The sequence below is a fragment of the Chiloscyllium plagiosum genome, unplaced genomic scaffold (assembly GCF_037043375.1).
Source record: "Chiloscyllium plagiosum isolate Xiang-an unplaced genomic scaffold, Cpla_swu_hap1 HiC_scaffold_18, whole genome shotgun sequence".
NCBI lineage: Eukaryota > Metazoa > Chordata > Chondrichthyes > Orectolobiformes > Hemiscylliidae > Chiloscyllium > Chiloscyllium plagiosum.
In genome coordinates, this window is record NW_028270156.1 from 5,514,628 (window position 1) to 5,533,833 (window position 19,206).

The 19,206-nt window shown below is 43.2% G+C and overlaps 1 protein-coding gene across 5 annotated transcripts in view; it reads left to right on the plus strand.

Moving 5' to 3' along the window:
* dhcr7 (7-dehydrocholesterol reductase) overlaps window positions 1-16,940 on the plus strand; it is a 48,686-nt gene extending 31,746 nt beyond the window's left edge. For 4 of the 5 annotated variants that reach the window (XM_043705361.2, XM_043705358.2, XM_043705359.2 and 1 more), the window contains exons 5-8: window positions 489-702; window positions 6,795-6,999; window positions 8,351-8,482; window positions 11,082-16,940. In XM_043705361.2, coding sequence (XP_043561296.2) covers window positions 489-702; window positions 6,795-6,999; window positions 8,351-8,482; window positions 11,082-11,546 — 1,016 coding nt within the window. In that variant the 3' untranslated portion in view covers window positions 11,547-16,940. The remainder of the gene's footprint in view (window positions 1-488; window positions 703-6,794; window positions 7,000-8,350; window positions 8,483-11,081) is intronic. The other variant, XR_015760090.1, reaches the window with a different exon arrangement.
* Window positions 16,941-19,206: the final 2,266 nt, after the last annotated feature.

Below are 19,206 nucleotides of genomic sequence, written 5' to 3' on the forward strand. Positions count from 1 at the left end.
TCGATGTTTCGGGCATGAGCCCTTCTTCAGGAATCAGACTGTGCTGCCTAACCTGCTGCGCTTTTCCAGCAACACATTTTCAGCTCTGATCTCCAGCATCTGCAGTCCTCACCTTCTCATAATGACAAAGTGAGCCATCCTCCAGCTTCCCAAGCTCTGGATCCTTTCCTAAGTCACTTGGCCTCTCTAGATTTCTTTTTTTTCCTCCTTTAAGGCACTCTTTACAATCTGCACCTTGCCCAAATCTTTGCTTATCTCCCTTTGTAATAATATAAATGCTTAATATCTCCCTTTGTGGTTCCGTGTCAGATTTTGCTGGTTACCACTCTGTGGGATTTGTTGCGACATGAAAAATCTTATCTAAATGCAAGTTGTTATTTGTTTGAGTCAGTTCGAGAAAGATTAAGATTAAGATGAAGATTATTACAATATTTTCAGAGTTGATTTCAAAAGACCAAGAACCTTAAAATAGTATATTCACCCAACAGGTCGGATCAATAAATATGAAGTCAATGGACTACAGGCATGGATTATTACCCACGTGCTCTGGATTGCCAATGCCAACTATTTTCATTGGTTTTCTCCCACAATCCTGTTTGATAATTGGATTCCTCTGTTGTGGTGTGCCAACATTCTGGGCTATACTGTGGCAACATTTGCTATGGTGAAGGCATACCTCTTTCCCACTAATGCCAACGACCGGTAAGAATTTAATCTGTAACAGTGATTTGAAGAATTATTCAATGACAGCCTTGTTCTTGATTTGTCTCTGTGTTCTTTTTGGTATATTGGAGAGATTTATGAAATAGTACTGGATTGCCAGTGAGCAGACTGCCTTTTGAAGGGCTTTTGCCCGAAACATCGATTTTCCTCCTGTGCTTTTCCAGCACCACTCTGATCTAAGCTGCCATTATAAATATCTTTGGCACTGTATCCCTTCTCTACAAACTGCTATTACCACCTCATTCTTTGCCCCACAGACCTTCTGAACTACTTCCTTTGTCTCCAAATTCGTCTTCAAAACCATTGCTTCCAACTCAGAACTTTGGTGAGGTTTTCAACTCTCCCACAACATTGACGCAACTCTAAAGAGAGCCATCTGATTGCCTGTGACTGTGCTGCATTGTCCCTCTTCCAGCTGCTCCTTCCTCTCTCTAGCTTACAGCAAGTTTACTGCCCCTCTGTCAGAGCAGACTCAATGGAAAGTATGGCCTAATTCTGTGATGTTGTAATATTTTATGGCCATCCAGCCACATGGGAATGTCAGACCTTTATTTTGCTCTTAGCCTTTGTACGTTTGGGTTGGTTATCTCTTCTATTAAAATCTATCCGTAAACCCAATATTGCCACTTAGCTGCAGGGCCAGACAGTAATCTATAATGTAACACTCATCACGACAAATAGACGGTAGACAAAAAGCTAACAAACATTCAGAGCTTCATTGTTTGCATCCTTTATCTATCCAAAGCCAATTACCTTTTCCTCGTTTGTGTGGTGTGCCTTGCTGACTTGATCTGCAGCAATGGGACCAACTTCCACATGTATGATGACAAGAAACCTCCACCAAATCTCGAATGAACCCCGTTACCTTGACAATATTGGACTGAAACACTGAAACAGGAAAGCCATCTTCTTCTGTTCTACTGAAAGCTATTAGAATTCAGTTTGCATTTCAAACATTCAGTATTTATTCAGGAACAGAAATTAGCCATTCAGAATTCCCCATGGCTATTCCGTCAAATCAAGGCAGATCTGTCAGTTAACTCCAGTTACCTGCCTTTCAACTATATCCCTCGATGTAGTTGAGGGATTTTTCACTTTGTTTTTCCCCCCAGTTAAGCTGTATTTAAGCTCAGCATTGAGCTGCTGCCTTCACCTGAAGTTACTAACTGTGGTCAATTGTATTCCCAGAGATTTTAATACATAGCTTCCAATTACTGTGTCCATTTAAGAATCTTCATGAATATTTCTCCAAATTAAAAATTTGCATTTTTAAAATATGCTCTGTTTTTCTTGTTGGGTTTGCTTCAAATTCTTCTGTAATTCTAGAAGTCTCCATGGAAGTCCTGGGGTGTTAGTGACTCTGGCCCCACCATCAACATCCCCAAAGTGGATCAGATTTTCACAAACCACAGTATCCTGTTCAACCTCGAGTTGAGCTTCTAGGTCCAGACTATGAATATCATCAGTTCATTGGTTGCTGTCTATCCTGCGTTGGGCCATCTGCGTTGAAGCCTTTATGACCCCAGGCCTAATGATTCTAATCATGGCTGGCTGGTTTCCCATCCTTCACCCTTCGTAAAACATCAGCTCCTCCAGATCTCTTACACCGGAATCTGATTTTGTGCAAACTCCTGTTCGCCATTCCCTCTCCTTTCATTGGTTTCCAGTCTCTCAGTGCTTCAAATGTAAATTCCTCCGTAGTCTCTCTCTTTTGTCTATTAGCAACATTCTCCAGCATCACATGTAAGGGGGTGGAAGGGATGTAGTGATATTAGAACATAGAACAGTAAAGCACAGTACAGACCTTTCAGCCCTCTATGTTGTGCCAGCCTTTTATCCTACTCTAAGATCAAACTAATCTGCTTGCCCTTCATTGTACTGTGTTCCATTTGCCTATCCAAGAGTCGCTTAAATGTCCCTAATGTCTCTGACTCTACTACCATTGCTGGCAGTGCATTCCATGCATCCACCACCCTTTGTGTAAAGAACTGACCTCTGACATCTCCCCTAAACCCTCCTCCAATCACCTTAAAATTATTCCCCCTTGTGATAGCCATTTCCACCCTGGGAAAAAGTCTCTGGCTATCCACTCTATCTATGCCTCTCATCATCTTGTAGACCTCTATCAAGTGACCTCTCTTCCTTCTTCATTCCAATGAGAAAAACCCAAGCTCCTTCAACCTTTCTTCATAAGACATTCCCTCCAGTCCAGACAGCATCCCGGTGAATCTCCTCTGCACCCTCTCTAAAGCTTCCACATCCTTCCTATAATGTAGCAACTAAAACTGAACACAATATTTGAAGTGTGGTCTAACCAGGGTTTTTTTTTAGAGCTGCAGCATAACCTCGTGGTCTTAAACTCAATCCCCCTGCTAATGAAAGCCAACATACCATATGCCTTTTTAACAACTCTGTTAAATTGGGTGGATCTTTGAAGGATCTATGGATGTGGACCCCAAAATCTCTCTGTTCCTCCACACTGCCAAGAATCCTACCTTTAACCCTGTATTTCTGCATTCAAATTCAACCTTCCAAAATGAATCACTTCACACTTTTCCAGATTGAACTCCATTTGCCACTTATCAGCCCAACTCTTTTTCACATAGAGGATGGTACGTGTATGAAATGAGCTGCCAGAGGAAGTGATGGAGGCTGGTACAATTGCAACATTTAAGAGGCATCTGGATGGGTATATGAATAGGAAGGGTTTGGAGGGATATGGGCCGGGTGCTGGCAGGTGGGACCAGATTGGATTGGGATATCTGGTCGGCATGGACAGGTTAGAGCGAAGGGTCTGTTTCCGTGCTGTACATCTTTATGACTCTGCATGCTGTCAATGTCCCACTGCAATCGACAACAGCTCTCCACACTATCCACAACTCCACCAACTATTGTGTCATCAGCAAACTTACTAAAACACCCTTCCAATTCCTCATCAAAGTAATTTATAAAAATCACAAAGAGGAGAGGTCCCAAATTAGATCCCCATGGATCACCACTGGTCATCAAGTTTCAGGCTGAATACTTTCCATCTACTATGAACCTCTGTCTTCTATGGGCTAGCCAATGCTGTATCCAGGCAACCAAATTTCCCTGTATCCCATGCCTCTTTGCTTTTTAAATGAGCCTACAATGGGGATACTTATCAAATGCCTTGCAAAAATGCAAACACACTATATCTACTGCTCTGCCTTCATCAATGTGTTTTTGTCACGTCTTCAAAAAATTCAGTAAAGTTTGTGAGGCATGACCTGCCCCTCACAAAGCCATGCTGACTATCTCTAATCAAACTATGCTTTCCAAATAATCATAATTCCTGTCTCTCAGAATCCTCTCCAGTAATTTGCCCACCAACAATGTAAGACTGAATGGTCTGTCATTCCCAGGGTTATCCCTATTCCCTTTCTTGAACAAGGGAGCAACATTTGCCACCCTCCAAACATCTGATACTACTCCTGTGCACAGTGAGGACACAAGTTCCCTCCACTATCCCTTATCAGCCCTACCCTCACTCTAGGTGTCTTCTTGTTCCTCGCATAAGTGTAGAATGCCTTGGGGTTTTCCTTCATCCTATCCTCTAAAGCTTTTTCATGCCTCCTTCTAACTCTCCTAAGTCCATTCTTCAGTTCCTTTCTGGCTACATTGTAACCCTCTAAAGGCCTGAATGATCCTTGCTCCGTCAATCTTACATAAGCTTTCTTCTTCCTCTTGATTAGATGCTCCACATCTCTCGTCATCCAAGGTTCCTTCACCCTACCATCCCTTACTTGCCTCAGTGGGACAAACCAATCCAGAACTCGCAGCAAGTGCTCTCCAATCAACCTCCACATTTCTGTTGTGCATTTCTCTGAGAACATTTGTTCGCAATTTATGCTCCACAGTTCCTGCCTAATAGCATTGTAATTTCCCCTCCCCCAGTGAAATACTTCCCCATACCATCTGTTCCTATCCATTTCCATGACTATAGTAAAGGTCAGGGAGTTGTGATCATCTAGAAAAAAGTGAGACTGTAGATGCTGGAAATAAGAGTTGAGAGTGTGGTGGTGGAAAATTACAGCAGGTCAGGCAGCATTCAAGGAGCAGAAGAATTGACATTTCAGACATAAATCCTGATGAAGGCCTTATGCCAGAAACGTCAATTTTCCTGCCCCTCAGATACTGCCTGACCTGCTGTGCTTTTCCAGCACCACAATCTCGACTCAGAGAATTGTGATCACTATCACAGAGACACCCAACCTGGTCCATTGCCAAGCACCACATCTAAATTGGCCTCCTCTCTAGTTGGCCTATTTCCATATTGTCACAGAACTACCAGTGTGGAGTAATGGGTTTGATTCCCACCATGGCAGATGGTGAAATTTGAATGAATTAAAATTTGAAATTAAAAACAAATGTAAAAACCTATCTGGTTCATTAATATAATTTAGGTAAGGTTATCTGCCAACCTTACCTGAGCTGGCCTTCAGAGTCGAGAGTGTGGTGCTGGAAAAGCACAGCAGATCAGGCAGCATCCGAGGAGCAGGAGAATCGACGTATCGGGCATAAACCCTTCATCAGGAATTAGGCTGGGAGCCTCGGGGGGTGGAGACATAAATGGGAGGGGGGTGGGGCTGGGGAGAAGGTAGCTAAGAGTGCAATAGCTGGATGGAAATGGGGGTAAAGGTGATAGGTCAGAGAGGAGGATGGAGCGGATAGGTGGGAAGGAAGATTGACAGGTGGGACAGGTCATGAGGATGGTGCTGAGCTGGAAGGTTGGAACTGGGGTAAGGTAGGGGGAGGGGAAATGAGGAAACTGGTGAAGTCCACATTGATGCCCTGGGGTTGGACAGTTCCAAGGCAGAAGATGAGGAGTTCTTCCTCCAGGTGTCGTGTGGTTAAGGGAGTGGCAATGGAAGAGGCCCAGGACCTGCATGTCCTCCGCAGAGTGGGAGGAGAAATTGAAATGTTTGGCCACGGGCGGTGGGGTTGATTGGTGCGGGTGTCCCGGAGATGTTCCCTAAGGTGCTCTGCGAGAAGGCGTCCAGTCTCCCCAATGTAAAGGCGACTGCTTCGGGAGCAACGGATACAGTAAGTGACATGTGTGGAACTGCAGGTGGAATTTGATAGATGTGGCAGGCTCCTGCGGTGGCAAGCAAGGGTGCCAGGAATTTCAAAACCTGAGCCCACACCTCCTTCCCCCCCCACCACCTCTATCAGAGGCCGCAAAGGAGCCTTCCACATCCTCTCTGACCTCTCACCTTTACCCCCACTTCCATCCACCTATTGCACTCTCAGCTACCTTCTCCCCAGTCCCTCCCCCCTCCCCCCTCCCATTTATATCTTCACCCCCGAGGCTCCCAGCTTTACTCCTGATGAAGGGCTTATGCCCGAAACGTCGATTCTCCTGCTCCTCAGATGCTGCCTGACCTGCTGTGCTTTTCTAGCACCACTCTCTCGACTCTGATCTCCGGCATCTGAAGTGCTCTGATCTGGCCTTCATGTGACTCCAGACCCAGCAATGTGGATGACTCTTAAGTACCCTCTGAAATCACCCTAGCAAGCCAGTAATTAGGGATGGACAATAATTGCTGGCCCAACTAGTGATGCCCACATCCCAAGACCAATTATAAAACTTCTCCCTGCTCTCCAACATGACATCAGCATCTACACAGTACCCCCCTGCATTCTCTACCACTCTGACTCTGGTCTACTATGTGAGTACCTCCATCCATTTGCTTACCTTTGGTAGCCTGATTTTCGGCCACCTTATCCACACTTGAATCCACTTCCTAAACCCTGTTTTTAATTCTGTCCCCTCAAAAATATTTTCAATGTTCACATTTATCTGTGTGCCTCTGGGAAGCACCTTGGACTGTTTTGTCCATGCTGAAGGCATGCTGTTGTTGTAAACGGTGAATCACTGGTGTTGGTGTTAAGCCTGGTAAATGCATGCACCTCTCTGTAACAAATTCACCAATGAGCAACTCATAAAGAAGGGAATGAATAGCAATACAAAAGCATTGTCATTATTACGCCACTGTGTCTATTGAAATGGGAAGTACAGTTTTCACGTGTTTATTCCCTTTCTTTAGCAAGTTCACTGGAAATTTCTTCTACGATTACATGATGGGGATTGAGTTTAATCCACGTATAGGAGCATGGTTTGACTTCAAGCTCTTCTTTAATGGTCGTCCTGGTATTGTGGCATGGACTCTCATTAACCTTTCCTTTGCTGCCAAGCAACTAGAGCTGTACGGTCACGTGACAAATTCCATGATCTTGGTGAATGTGCTGCAGGTAATTATATTTTTGTGTCTCCTTGGAAAAGCTTTAAATAACCCAGGAATATGCCTAGGAACCCTACAGTGGAATGACACACTGGCAGACACTAATGTGAGGAAGTAATTAGTTTCAATGGTCTGATTTCACACCAAAAGCATACAGAGACAGTTTATGATTCTTCTTGTATAAAGAATTTCCCGACTAATGACTGTGCTGGGAACAGAATTCATAACAACTTTTAAAGAGAAAGTAGATGAACATTTGAAAAGGATATGAGGAAGAGGCAAAGGAAATCCTTTTTGATATCTACATGCAGCTGTTTAGCAACTTTATTCGAAAACTAATTTCCAGAAATACGTTAATATCACCTAGCCTCACCTACTGCCACCGCTCCGAAACCATACACTCGCTCTAATTAATCTTGCATCTTGTGCAACATTTAGCATTCGATCATTCATTTTATGCCAGCTAAAGGCTGGGAAGTTCAAACTCATTGTTTGCAGTCCCCACTACATTCTCTAGTTTCTGACCTGTTTATAATCTAAAATCCTGAGTTTAGATTTGAGTCAACACTTACACTCCAGGAGAATCAACGTTTCAGGATTCCTGATGAAGGGCTTATGCCCGAAACGTCAATTCTCCTGCTCCTCAGATGTTGCCTGACCTGCTGTGCTTTTCCAGCACCACACTCTCGACTTATTCCTGCTCATTCCCTAATTGCCCTTCAAGTGATATGCTTGCTCAGGCTGTTTCAGAGGGCAGTTAAGAGTCAACCACATTACTGTGGCCATGGAGTCATATTAGGCCAGACTGGCTTCCCTCAGAGCCAGAAAGCATTTTACAACAATCAGTGATACTTTCATGGTCAGTATTTCTGAGAATAGCTTTCAGTTCCAGATTTATTAATTGAATTCAAATTCCACCAAGCATAATGAGAATTGAACCCCATGTCCCCAGGGCATTAGCCCGGGCTTCTCTATGACTAATCTATTGACCTCACTACTGCATCACCATCTCCCCTACTCTGTAACATCGTGGGATCCTCTGAACTATCTCGTCTGGCCTCTTGTGCATCAATTTTAATTTGTCCGTCATTTCGGCCATGCCATTCCCAACCTCTGGAATTCTATCCCTAAACCTCCCACCTACGTCTCTCCTCTTTGAAGACCCTACATTTTTCAATATATGGTCTTATGTACCTTGGTGTCACCTTGGTATTATTTGATAACCATGATTAGTGAAGCACCTTGGGAAGTTTTACAATAGAATGCAGATTGTTTTTGTATGAAACATTCATAAAGTGTCTCATAACTTGTTAACTGTTTTTCATGTGACAACTGTAAAATGAATGATTGACTATTTTTAGGCCATTTATGTGCTGGATTTCTTCTGGAATGAAGCGTGGTATCTGAAGACAATTGATATTTGCCATGACCATTTTGGCTGGTACCTGGGTTGGGGTGACTGTGTCTGGCTGCCATACCTTTACACTCTGCAGGTAACATGATTTTAATAGATAGATATCAATAGATACTTTGCGCTCAGGTTTGTTTTCCAGGTGCACCTTAATAGAGGAATTATAAATGCTACGACTTCTAACTCAAGCAGAATAGTAAGCCGGGATTTATTAACATCTCCCATTGTGGGTTGCAGAGCAGAGAGACAGAATATAGTAGCCCACACCCCTCATCCCCACAGCACCAAAACCCGGTTATTGGCTCCTGATGTACACTCCTGATGTACACTCCCTGGACCTGTCTAAACTAGACATTGGCTGCTACCGATCCACCTAGCCCTCCCCAGGCCCACGCTGCAATGTTAACCACCCACGGTGGCACAGTGGTTAGCACTGCTGCCTCACAGTGCTAGAGACCCGGGTTCAATTCCCGCCTCAGGCGACTGACTGTGTGGAGTTTGCACGTTCTCCCCGTGTCTGCGTGGGTTTCCTCCGGGTGCTCCGGTTTCCTCCCACAGTCCAAAGATGTGCAGGTCGGGTGAATTGGCTATGCTAAATTGCCCGTAGTGTTAGGTAAGGGGTAAATATAGGGGTATGGGTGGGTTGCACTTCGGCGGGTCAGTGTGGACTTGTTGGGCCGAAGGGCCTGTTTCCACACTGTAATGTAATGTAATGTAATCTAATTACTGCCCATTTAGAGGCTTTACATCTCTGCTACTGGGATTTATCACTGACAGGATAGCCCACAACGAGTGCCCAGTCTGGCAGCATGTGGGTGCAGGAAGTAGTATTTCCTTGATGGGTCTCTGGCGCTCATACAGCAATTATCCCCTGTCCAGCTTTCTCCAGTTCTCCTCCACCTCAATGAGTCCAAACCTACCCCTCTCCAACACCTTCCAAGCTTTGTCCCACAATTCCCTGATACTCAGACTCCAGTTCCTGGTGGTCAAGTGACCATTGTAGCCCGAGCCATGGGAATCCAGCTGGCACTGCCAAGGCTCGAGAGCTGCCAACCATTTGACGAGTCAGCGTCTCTGAAAAATAGGACCTGCTGTCGCAATGAGGATGGGGGTCTTCTCTCTTGCTTGCTCGGTTTTCTGCTGGAGTGGAGGTGGAGTTGGCACACTGCCTTCTTCAGATGATGGGGGAGGAGGGAATTTAGCACCTTGTTAAAAACCACCCTCACTGACGCCCAGAAGTGAAATTGACACAAGTAGAATTTACCCAAAAATTAAAGCACAAGTAGCAAGAGTTATGGAAATGAAAAATTGAAGGAAGTGGATATTGTCCAGGTCTTCTGTATTTGGACTTGTACAGCTTCAGGGTCTGAGGGGTCATGAATGGTGCCAAATATTAGTGAATATCCCCACTTTTGACCGTATGATGGAGGGAAGGTGATTGATGAAGTAGCTGAAAATGGCTGGGCCCAGGGCACTGCCCAGAGGAGCTCTTACACCTGAGATGACTGACCTTCAACAACCACGACCATCTTCCTTTCCAACAAGTATTACCTCAGGAGAGAGATTTCCTCAGATGGATCCCACTTCCAGTTTCAATTTACTCTAGTTTCGCTAGGGCTCCTGAATGCCATACTCTGTCAAATACAGCCTTGATGTGAAGGGCTGTCACTCTCTCCGCGCCCCCCCCCCCCCCCCCCCCCTGGAATTCAGCTCTTTTATCCATGTTTGAACCAAAGCTGTAATGAGGTCAGGAGCTGACTGGCCTTGGTGGAACCCAAACGAAGCATCAGTGAGCAGGTTATTGCTTAGCAGGTGCTGCTTGATAACACTGTTGATGACACATTGCATGAGTTTACTGCTGGTTGAGACTAGATTGCTCAGACAGTATGGATTTGTCCTGCTTTTTGTGTACAGGACATACCTGGACAATTTTCCATGTTGTTGGGTCATTCCAACATTGAAGCAGAACTGGAACTGCTTGGAAAGGGATTCTGAAATGGCCCCAGCAAACCATTCAAAGTCAATTAGGTGTGGGTACCAAATATCCACATCTCAATAAATAATAAAAATATCAGTGGAATCCAATCTTTAGCATCCGCACTCCTGAGTCACCAAAATATGGTGTTGGAACCTGAGTTTGAACCTGCCTATAAAATAGCACCTCCTACATTTCAGCCACCCTCAGTGCTGCACTGGAGTGCTACATGATGCCTCTCAACAGAATCTTCGGTTTGAACTGTGAGCATTGCCAACTTAATGTCTCCGTTTGTTTTTAATGTTACGAGTGTAGAAAGATCATGAGCAGGTTCTGAGAGTCTTAGACAAACAGGGGGTCAGACACTGTACAAGTTCAAATTGATAAACGTTATCTCTGAGAGACATGTACTTCATTGGACACTTTATCATTTTTAGCTTCCATTTGACATCATTAGTGATGCAGTCTAGCTAGTAATGTAAATTATATGGAAAACCATATACCACAAGCAAATCACATTTACATGGTCAAACCCAGGAGGATTGTGTGCCAGATCGAGCCTCAAAAAGATGGGGGATTAACGATGTATTTCACACTTGATGCTGTTGTAATTGTGGAGAATATCTCTGCATGGATAATTCTGGCTCAGCAACTGTCATCATAAAGAACGGAAAATTGAGAGTTCTTTTTGTTTTCAATGTCACAGGGCCTGTACCTAGTCTACAACCCAGTACAACTCTCAACTCCCAGTGCAATCGGAGTGCTTCTCCTGGGACTGATTGGCTATTATATCTTCAGAATGACAAACCATCAGAAAGACCTCTTCAGACGCACAGATGGAAATTGCAAGATCTGGGGCAAGAAACCTGACTATATTGAATGCTCCTACTTATCCAATGATGGTAAGAAGCACCACAGTAAGCTGATGATCTCTGGGTTCTGGGGCCTGGCTCGCCATTTTAACTACACTGGGGATCTCATGGGTTCACTATCCTACTGCTTGGCTTGTGGGTTTTCACACCTCCTGCCTTATTTCTATATCACCTACATGTCAATTTTGCTGGTCCATCGTTGTATTAGGGATGAACATCGCTGCTCAAGCAAGTATAACAAGGACTGGAGACATTATACTGATGCAGTGGCTTACCGCCTGATACCCAGAGTGTTTTAGGATGATTCACATCATCATTGTACAGTTTTCAGAAGCTCAGTTTCTTCAGCAAAGGAAAGGTTTGCATCACAAATTCTGATTCACAAGTAAATGTTTTCACGGGCATAACAACTCATGTTCTGAGTATAATAGAGGTCTGGTCACATTCAAAGAAGTGACCCATCCAATTTTAACAAACTTACCTGGCTTTCTTGTGTAAAATGACCAAAGTTAGACGAGAGTCTAACCATTGATGTATCAGAAAGGTGTTGCCTGAATGGACATTAAATTGCTCCAAATGAATTGATAGATGTGATAAATACCAGCACAAGATTAGATTAGATTAGATTACTTACAGTGTGGAGACAGGCCCTTCGGCCCAACAAGTCCACACCGCCCCGCCGAAGCGCAACCCACCCATACCCCTACATTTACCCCTTACCTAACACTACGGGCAATTTAGCATGGCCAATTCACCTGACCTGCACATCTTTGGACTGTGGGAGGAAACCGGAGCACCCGGAGGAAACCCACGCAGACACGGGGAGAACGTGCAAACTCCACACAGTCAGTTGCCTGAGGCGGGAATTGAACCCAGGTCTCTGGCGCTGTGAAGCAGCAGTGCTAACCACTGTGCCACCGTGCCGCCCTTAGTGCCTGACTATTTGGTTTCCACCTGTCCTAATTATTTTGTATAATTTCATTTTTAAAATGCTACTGAGAATGACAGAATTTCAATTTCTGCAAGAGATACATGCTTAAAATTCACTCCTGTGCAGTTTTAGCACAGTTGTTAACCCATTGGTTTTAAGTGAGTTCATGATTATGGACAAGTAGAAAGACTTGTATCCTGTATATCACTTTTCATGGCATGCAGATGTTCCAAAGTACTTTGTGGGTGTTGAAGTACACTTGAAGTGAAGTCACTGGTTCAATTTTAAAAATGCAGCAACCAATTCGCAACAGGCTCCCACCAACAGCAAAGATAATGATCGGGTGTTGGTCCTCAGAGTCAGAGATGTACAGCATTGAAACAGGCTCACTGGTCCAACTCGTCCATGCAAATTAGACATCCTAACCTAATCTAGTCCCATTTGCCAGTATTTAACCCATATCGCTCTAAACCCTTCCTATTCATATACCCATCCAGATGCCTTTTAAGTGTTGTAATGTGCTAGCCTCCACCATGTCCTCAGGAAACTGGGAGAACACAGCAAGCCAGGCAGCATCAGGGGGGACAGGCAGGAGGCTGGGAGAACACAGCAAGCCAGGCAGCATCAGGGGGGACAGGCAGGAGGCTGGGAGAACACAGCAAGCCAGGTAGCATCAGGAGGGGGAGAAGGGTTACTCCCAAAACGTCAACTTCTCCACCTCCTGTTGCTGCCTGGCTTGCTGTGTTCTTCCAGCCTCCCACTTGTATAGTTGGGGTTCCAGCATCTGTAGTTTTATTGTCTCCACCACCTCCTTCGGCACTTCATTTCATACACACACCACCCTCTGCATTAACAAACTTTCCCTTTTGGTCCTTTCTAAATCTTTCCCCTCTCACCTTAAACCTATACCCTCTTTTGGATGCCACTACCACCCACTGGGGAAAAGACCTTGACTATTCACTCTCTCCATGCTCCTAGTCATTTTCTAAACCTCTATATAAGGTCACCGTTCAGCCTGATGATTTCAAAACAAATATTGGCCAGGACATGAAGGGCAACTCCTCTGATCACCAAATGAGCTCTCTTTAACCTGAATTTTAATTGTCAATTTGGCATCACTATTGCCAGCAATAGTGTCAGGAAAGTACAGAACATCTGCCCAAAAGTCTTTCTTTATCTTCTTGATGCTATGTTAAGGAAACAAGTTCACACACCATCAAGCCAAGATGTATGCATAGTAAGAAAGCACAACTGCAAACACAATATGAAAAGGAATTGGACATGTGGCCTCTCAAGTCATTATCATTTAATATGATCATGGTTGATCTTCTATCTCAGTTCTATTCTCCACCATAACCCAAAATAATATTCCTTGATTCCCTTAGTGCCCAAACATTTGTCAATCTTAAACTTGAATATATACTCAACAAGTGGGCATCTATACCTTTCTGGGATTGGGAAAGTCATAGATTTGCAACCCTCTCAGTCTTCTGATTTGTGATGTCCATTCCTAGTCCTAAATAAATGACCTCTTATCCTAAGCCTCCAACCTCACAGGTCACCTCCCCCAATTCCCACTGCACCCTAAACCCTCTCTCTCTCAGATCTCTTCCAACCAAACCCAACACCCACCCCAGTGCCCACGCCCTCAATCCTCTCTCGCAGGTCTCCTCCACCCAACTAGGAGAAAGTGAGTAGTGCAGTTGCTGGAGATCAGAGTCAAGAGTGTGGTGCTGGAAAAGCACAGCAGGTCAGGCAGCATCCAAGGAGCTGGACAATCGACATTTCTGGCACATTGATTCTCTTGCTCTTCGGATGCTGCCTGACCTGCTGTGCTTTTCCACCACACTCAAGTCCTCCACCCAACTGCAAGTCCCCATCCCCATCCCACCACCCACGCCCTCAATCCTTTCTCACAGGTCTCCTCCAACCAATCTTCCCCCTATCCTCAATACTCTCACAGATCTTCTCTCCCAATCACCCCACTCCCTCAATTCTCTCACTGATTTCCTCCACCCAACCCCCTGTCACCCCCACCCTCAATCCTGTCTCACAGGTCTCCTTTCCCAACCACCTGACTTCCTCAATCTTCTTTGACAGGTTCTGCTACAAAGGTAAAAACAATGACTGCAGATGCTGGAAACCAGATTTGCTGTGCTCTTCCAGCACCACTAATCCAGGTTCTGCTACAACCCACCCACTCCCCTCAATCCACTCTCACAGGTCTCAGAGTTGGATCACAACCATTTTAATGGCATCTTAGTGGGGAATCACTGGCCTATGCATTGGAACATTTACTCCTCTTTCTTTTTAAAAAATTTGTTTTTCTATTCTTCCTACCAACATGGATAATGTCACATTTCACCATATTAGACTTTGCATGCACACTCCCGTGCTCACCTGTCTATATTTGACAGTAGCCTCTTTGTGTCCCCCTCCAGTTTATTCCCATTTATTGCAAACCGTATCCACTTATTCCCTCTGTAATGTATCAGTGAGCAAATTCTCAATCTAAGCTGATATTATTGGCCCAAGTACATGATAGAATCATGAAATCCTACAGTACAGAAGGAGCCATTTGACCCACCTTGACTGCACAGGCTTCCAAATGAACTACCCAACTCTGTAGTCTGGTGTAACAGTCTTTTGTAGAGCATCGTGGACTCCAGTACCTTTATCTAAGAATGTAGTGTGATCCAAGCAATGACATTTTCTTTCAGAAAAATTACCTCACAATCCCCAAAAAATCACGTTGGGTGATCTGCAGCATATAGTATTTGGGAAATAATTTTCAGTGGTGACAAAAGTGCTGGAATAGACAATAGGTGCAGGAGTAGGCCATTCTGCCCTTCGAGCCAGCACCACCATTCATTATGATCATGGCTGATCATCCTCAATCAGTATCCTGTTCCTGCCTTATCCCCATAACCCTTGATTCCACTCAATTTAAGAGCTCTATCCAAGTCTTTCTTGAAAGTATCCAGAGACTTGGCCTCCACTGCCTTCTGGGGCAGAGCATTCCATACACCCACCACTCTCTGGGTGAAGAAGTTTCTCCTCAAATCTGTTCTAAGTGGCCTACCCCTTATTTTTAAACTGTGTCCTCTGGTTTGGGACTCACCCATCAGCAGAAACATGCTTCCTGCCTCCAGAGTGTCCAATCCTTTAATAATCTTATATGTCTCAATCAGATCCCCTCTCAGCCTTCTAAACTCAAGCATATACAAGCCCAGTCGCTCCAGTCTTTCAGTGTAAAATAGTCCTGCCATTCCGGGAATTGACCTCGTGAACCTACGCTGCACTCCCTCAATAGCCAGAATGTCTTTCCTCAAATTTGGAGACCAAAACTGTGTACAATATTCCAGGTGCGGTCTCACCAAGGCCCTCTACAGCTGCAGAAGGACCTCTTTGCTTCTATACTCAATTTCTCTTGTTTTGAAGGCCAGCATGCTATTAACCTTCTTCACTACCTGCATGCTTGCTTTCATTGACTGATGTACAAGAACACCTAGATTTCGGTGTACTGCCCCTTTACCTAACTTGACTCCATTTAGATAGTAATCTGCTTTCCTGTTCTTGCCACCAAAGTGGATAACCACACATTTACCCACATTAAATTGCATCTGCCATGCATCCGTCCAATCACCTAGCCTGTCCAGGTCACCCTGTATTCTCCTAACATCCTCCTCACATTTCACCCTGCCACCCAGCTTTGTGTCATCAGCAAAGTTCCTATTTTGGTCAGTTACATAGAGGGACCAGGCTATATCAGAGTGTGAAGTGGTCATATAAACCAGGAGTGGTTGCAAAGGACTAAGGAATTTTGCATTAGTATTGATTTAGCTCTGCACCCAAATTTACTCAGAGGAAGAGAGAGCTCAGCCCCTCCCTCGTATGCCGTAGTTATCCATTAATAGCAAGTTATTGCTAGAAATGTTTTTGGAAAACTCTGAAGAATTTAACTTCTGTCTGCTGTTGTGGGGACATGTTGCTATGAAAGCTTAAAACTGCCTTAGTACGCAAGAATTGCAAACCGCAAAATGATTTACTGGCTATATTGAGCAATTAACACCCATAACATTTTCACATGGAATCAGAGATTCTCAACATTCGGAATAATCAGACTGTTGTGTTTATTTTTATGACTGAATTTAGTTTCAATGTTACATCAAAACAAATATGAGTACCAGCTTTTGCACAAAGACTACAAAGTTAGTTTATGGAAAACATCCTAAATGTGGAAAAAATAACAAAATAAAGATCATATTATTCGGCTGTTTATTTTTAATTGTATTAGTTAAACATGTAGCTTGTTTCTGATATTTATAATTCTTGAAAACTACTGGAATTTATTTCATATTGTGATTATATTTTGATGGAAATTGTCCAACTGCCACACACACAAAACATTGTCTTACTCTCTATTTCCCTCTCTCTCTCTCTCTCTATATATGAGTGCAGAGGTGGTTAGATAAACCTTGTGATTTTTGACTTAGAAAATCTGAGTTCTTTAATACTGTTGAAATTAATTTAATAATTTTCTATTGCAGTATATTTATGCAAATACATAAAAATGTAGCAAACTGTCTCAAAATTCTGATATACTGCAAATTAGAACCAGCTTCTGACTAATCTTTGTTTACTCAATGCTAACTAGTTCTATTATTAAATAAATCTTTGGCTTTGCAGTCATTCGTAAAATGATTTTGTTTCATTATATGTACATTTCATTGATGGAAATCAATAAAAGATTCTGATTGTACTTCTATTCTATAGTAACATCATCACAGATATGTGTGTCTTAACTAGCTCTTGCCATCATGGCGTCTTTTCTCCAGCATGACAACATTTTAGAATTTTATTTTGGTCTGTAGCATAATTGGAGCACCATTTTCAGAGGTTAAAAATTAAAATATTTGAAAATAAGCATTGGTAAGGCAGTAATAGAGAAGCAAAATACTGCAGATGCTGGAAATCTCTAATGAAACAGAAAATGCTGGAAGTACTCATCAGGTCTGGCAGTATCTGTGGATAAAGGAACTGAACATACAGTTCAGGTCTGTGGCATTTAAGGTCAGATGATAGGTCATAGATCTCAAACCTTTAGCTTGATCTTCAATTTGGGATCAGAATCAAATGTTCAGATAATTTCCCTGTCTCAAACGCACACGCATTCTTAAAATGTAAAGCCCTAGTTAGGCTGTCAGAAATCTCAGCATTCAGTTCGTGGTACATTATCAGGGGGTGGGAGTCGTCTGCAGACCTTGAACAGCAAAGACAGATGGTAGCTATTATGCAGCCAGCTCCTGCCTTATGAAAGATAAGTGGCAGATCATTGGAGAAAGACCACACACAAAAGTGGCAATGGGGAGAGGATGATTTTGTCATGGAGTGATGGTGATAATGTGATACTGTCACTGGACCAGTAATTCAGAGCCCAACCAAATGTTTTGGGAGCATTGTTTCCAATCCCATCAGGATAGCTAGTAGAATTTAAATTAATTAATTCACTGATTCACAAAGTAAAACAGGAATTGAAAGTCAGTCTGGTAAAATGGTCAGTGATCATCGTTGATAGTTATCTGTTCCACCAACCTTCTCGGAGGAAGGAAATCTGCTGTCTTCATCGGTTGTGTCCTACATGTGACTTCAGACCCACAGCAATGTGGTTGACTTGTAACCACCCACTCAAATGTACCAAACTGTTGTAGAAGGTCAAAAGGAAACAAAATCAGATTTTTATATCAAATCGAAAGAAAATTGAGGTGAATTTTTTTGTCAAGAATGCGAGATACAAAGAATCTCACAGAGTGTATCATGAATATGCTCAAAAGGTATTTTGATAGGGAAGTAAAGCAAAAGGAGAATGTGTTACTAATTGCAACACAGAGTGAAGAACAATTCTGAGTTGGACAACTCTCAAATTAAATTGGACATTCAGGATGTTCTTAAAATTTGGGATAAATTACTGAAGTTCTTTCAGTAAGAAAATCAAAATGACCTGAGAGAGTTATTACAATCGCTTGGAGAGATATGTGGGAATAAACCAGGAAGTATTAATCTAATTTGGCATTGACTAATTTGGCATGGTGGTTCAGTGGTTAGTGATGGTGCCTCACAGCACTAAGGACCCGTTTAATTCCACCTTGGACAACTGTCTGTGGGCAGTTTGCACAGTCTCCTGGTGTCTGCATGGGTTTCCTCTGGGTGCTCTGGTTTTCTCTCAGTCCAAAAATGTGAAGGTTAAGTGGATTGGCCACGCTAAATTGCCCTATAGTGTCTAGGGATGTGCAATATAGGTGGATTAGCCATGGGAAATGCAGGGTTACAGGGATAGGGTGGGATGCTCTTTGGAAAGTCTGTGTGGACTTGATAGGCTGCTGAGTGGTCTGCTTCTATTTATAGTGATTCTATGATTCTAATTATGCATAGATACAGGAAATGCTATTCCAATTAAACAACTGCCTTATAAGCTTAATGCTCCAAAACTGGCACAGGTTTAAAAAGCGATTGAGCACATGCTCAAAAACAATCACTGAAGAGGGAAGTACTACAATTCCTGGGACTGGAGGCTTTTATCAAAAGTTAGTACTGAATTTTAGTATGTGGTTGCTCCACTAACTGACTTATTGCAGGAGTGGAGAAAGTTTCAGTGGACAAATTGATAAGGCTCACCGAACCTTGCTTTTAAAGGTTCATCAACCACTGGGAATAACACTAACACTTTATCACCACGAGCAAAATTACCAAGTTTTGACCTTTTGTCTATTTTCTAATTCATCACATGCTGTGCTACTTTCAAGTGCTGCCTCGCCAAATCACCTGCTGTATTTAATCTCTCCCTAAAATTTGACAAAGTTCAAATATGTGGTCTATGAACTCTGACTCACCAATTTCTCCTTAATTAATTTGTGATCCTCTCATCTCATGCACAAAAACTAATTAAAATATACTAAATTTAGCAGATTCATTAGGTGTATCCCTAATTACAAAATGTACAAATGGAATTCCTTTATCCCAATCTTCTG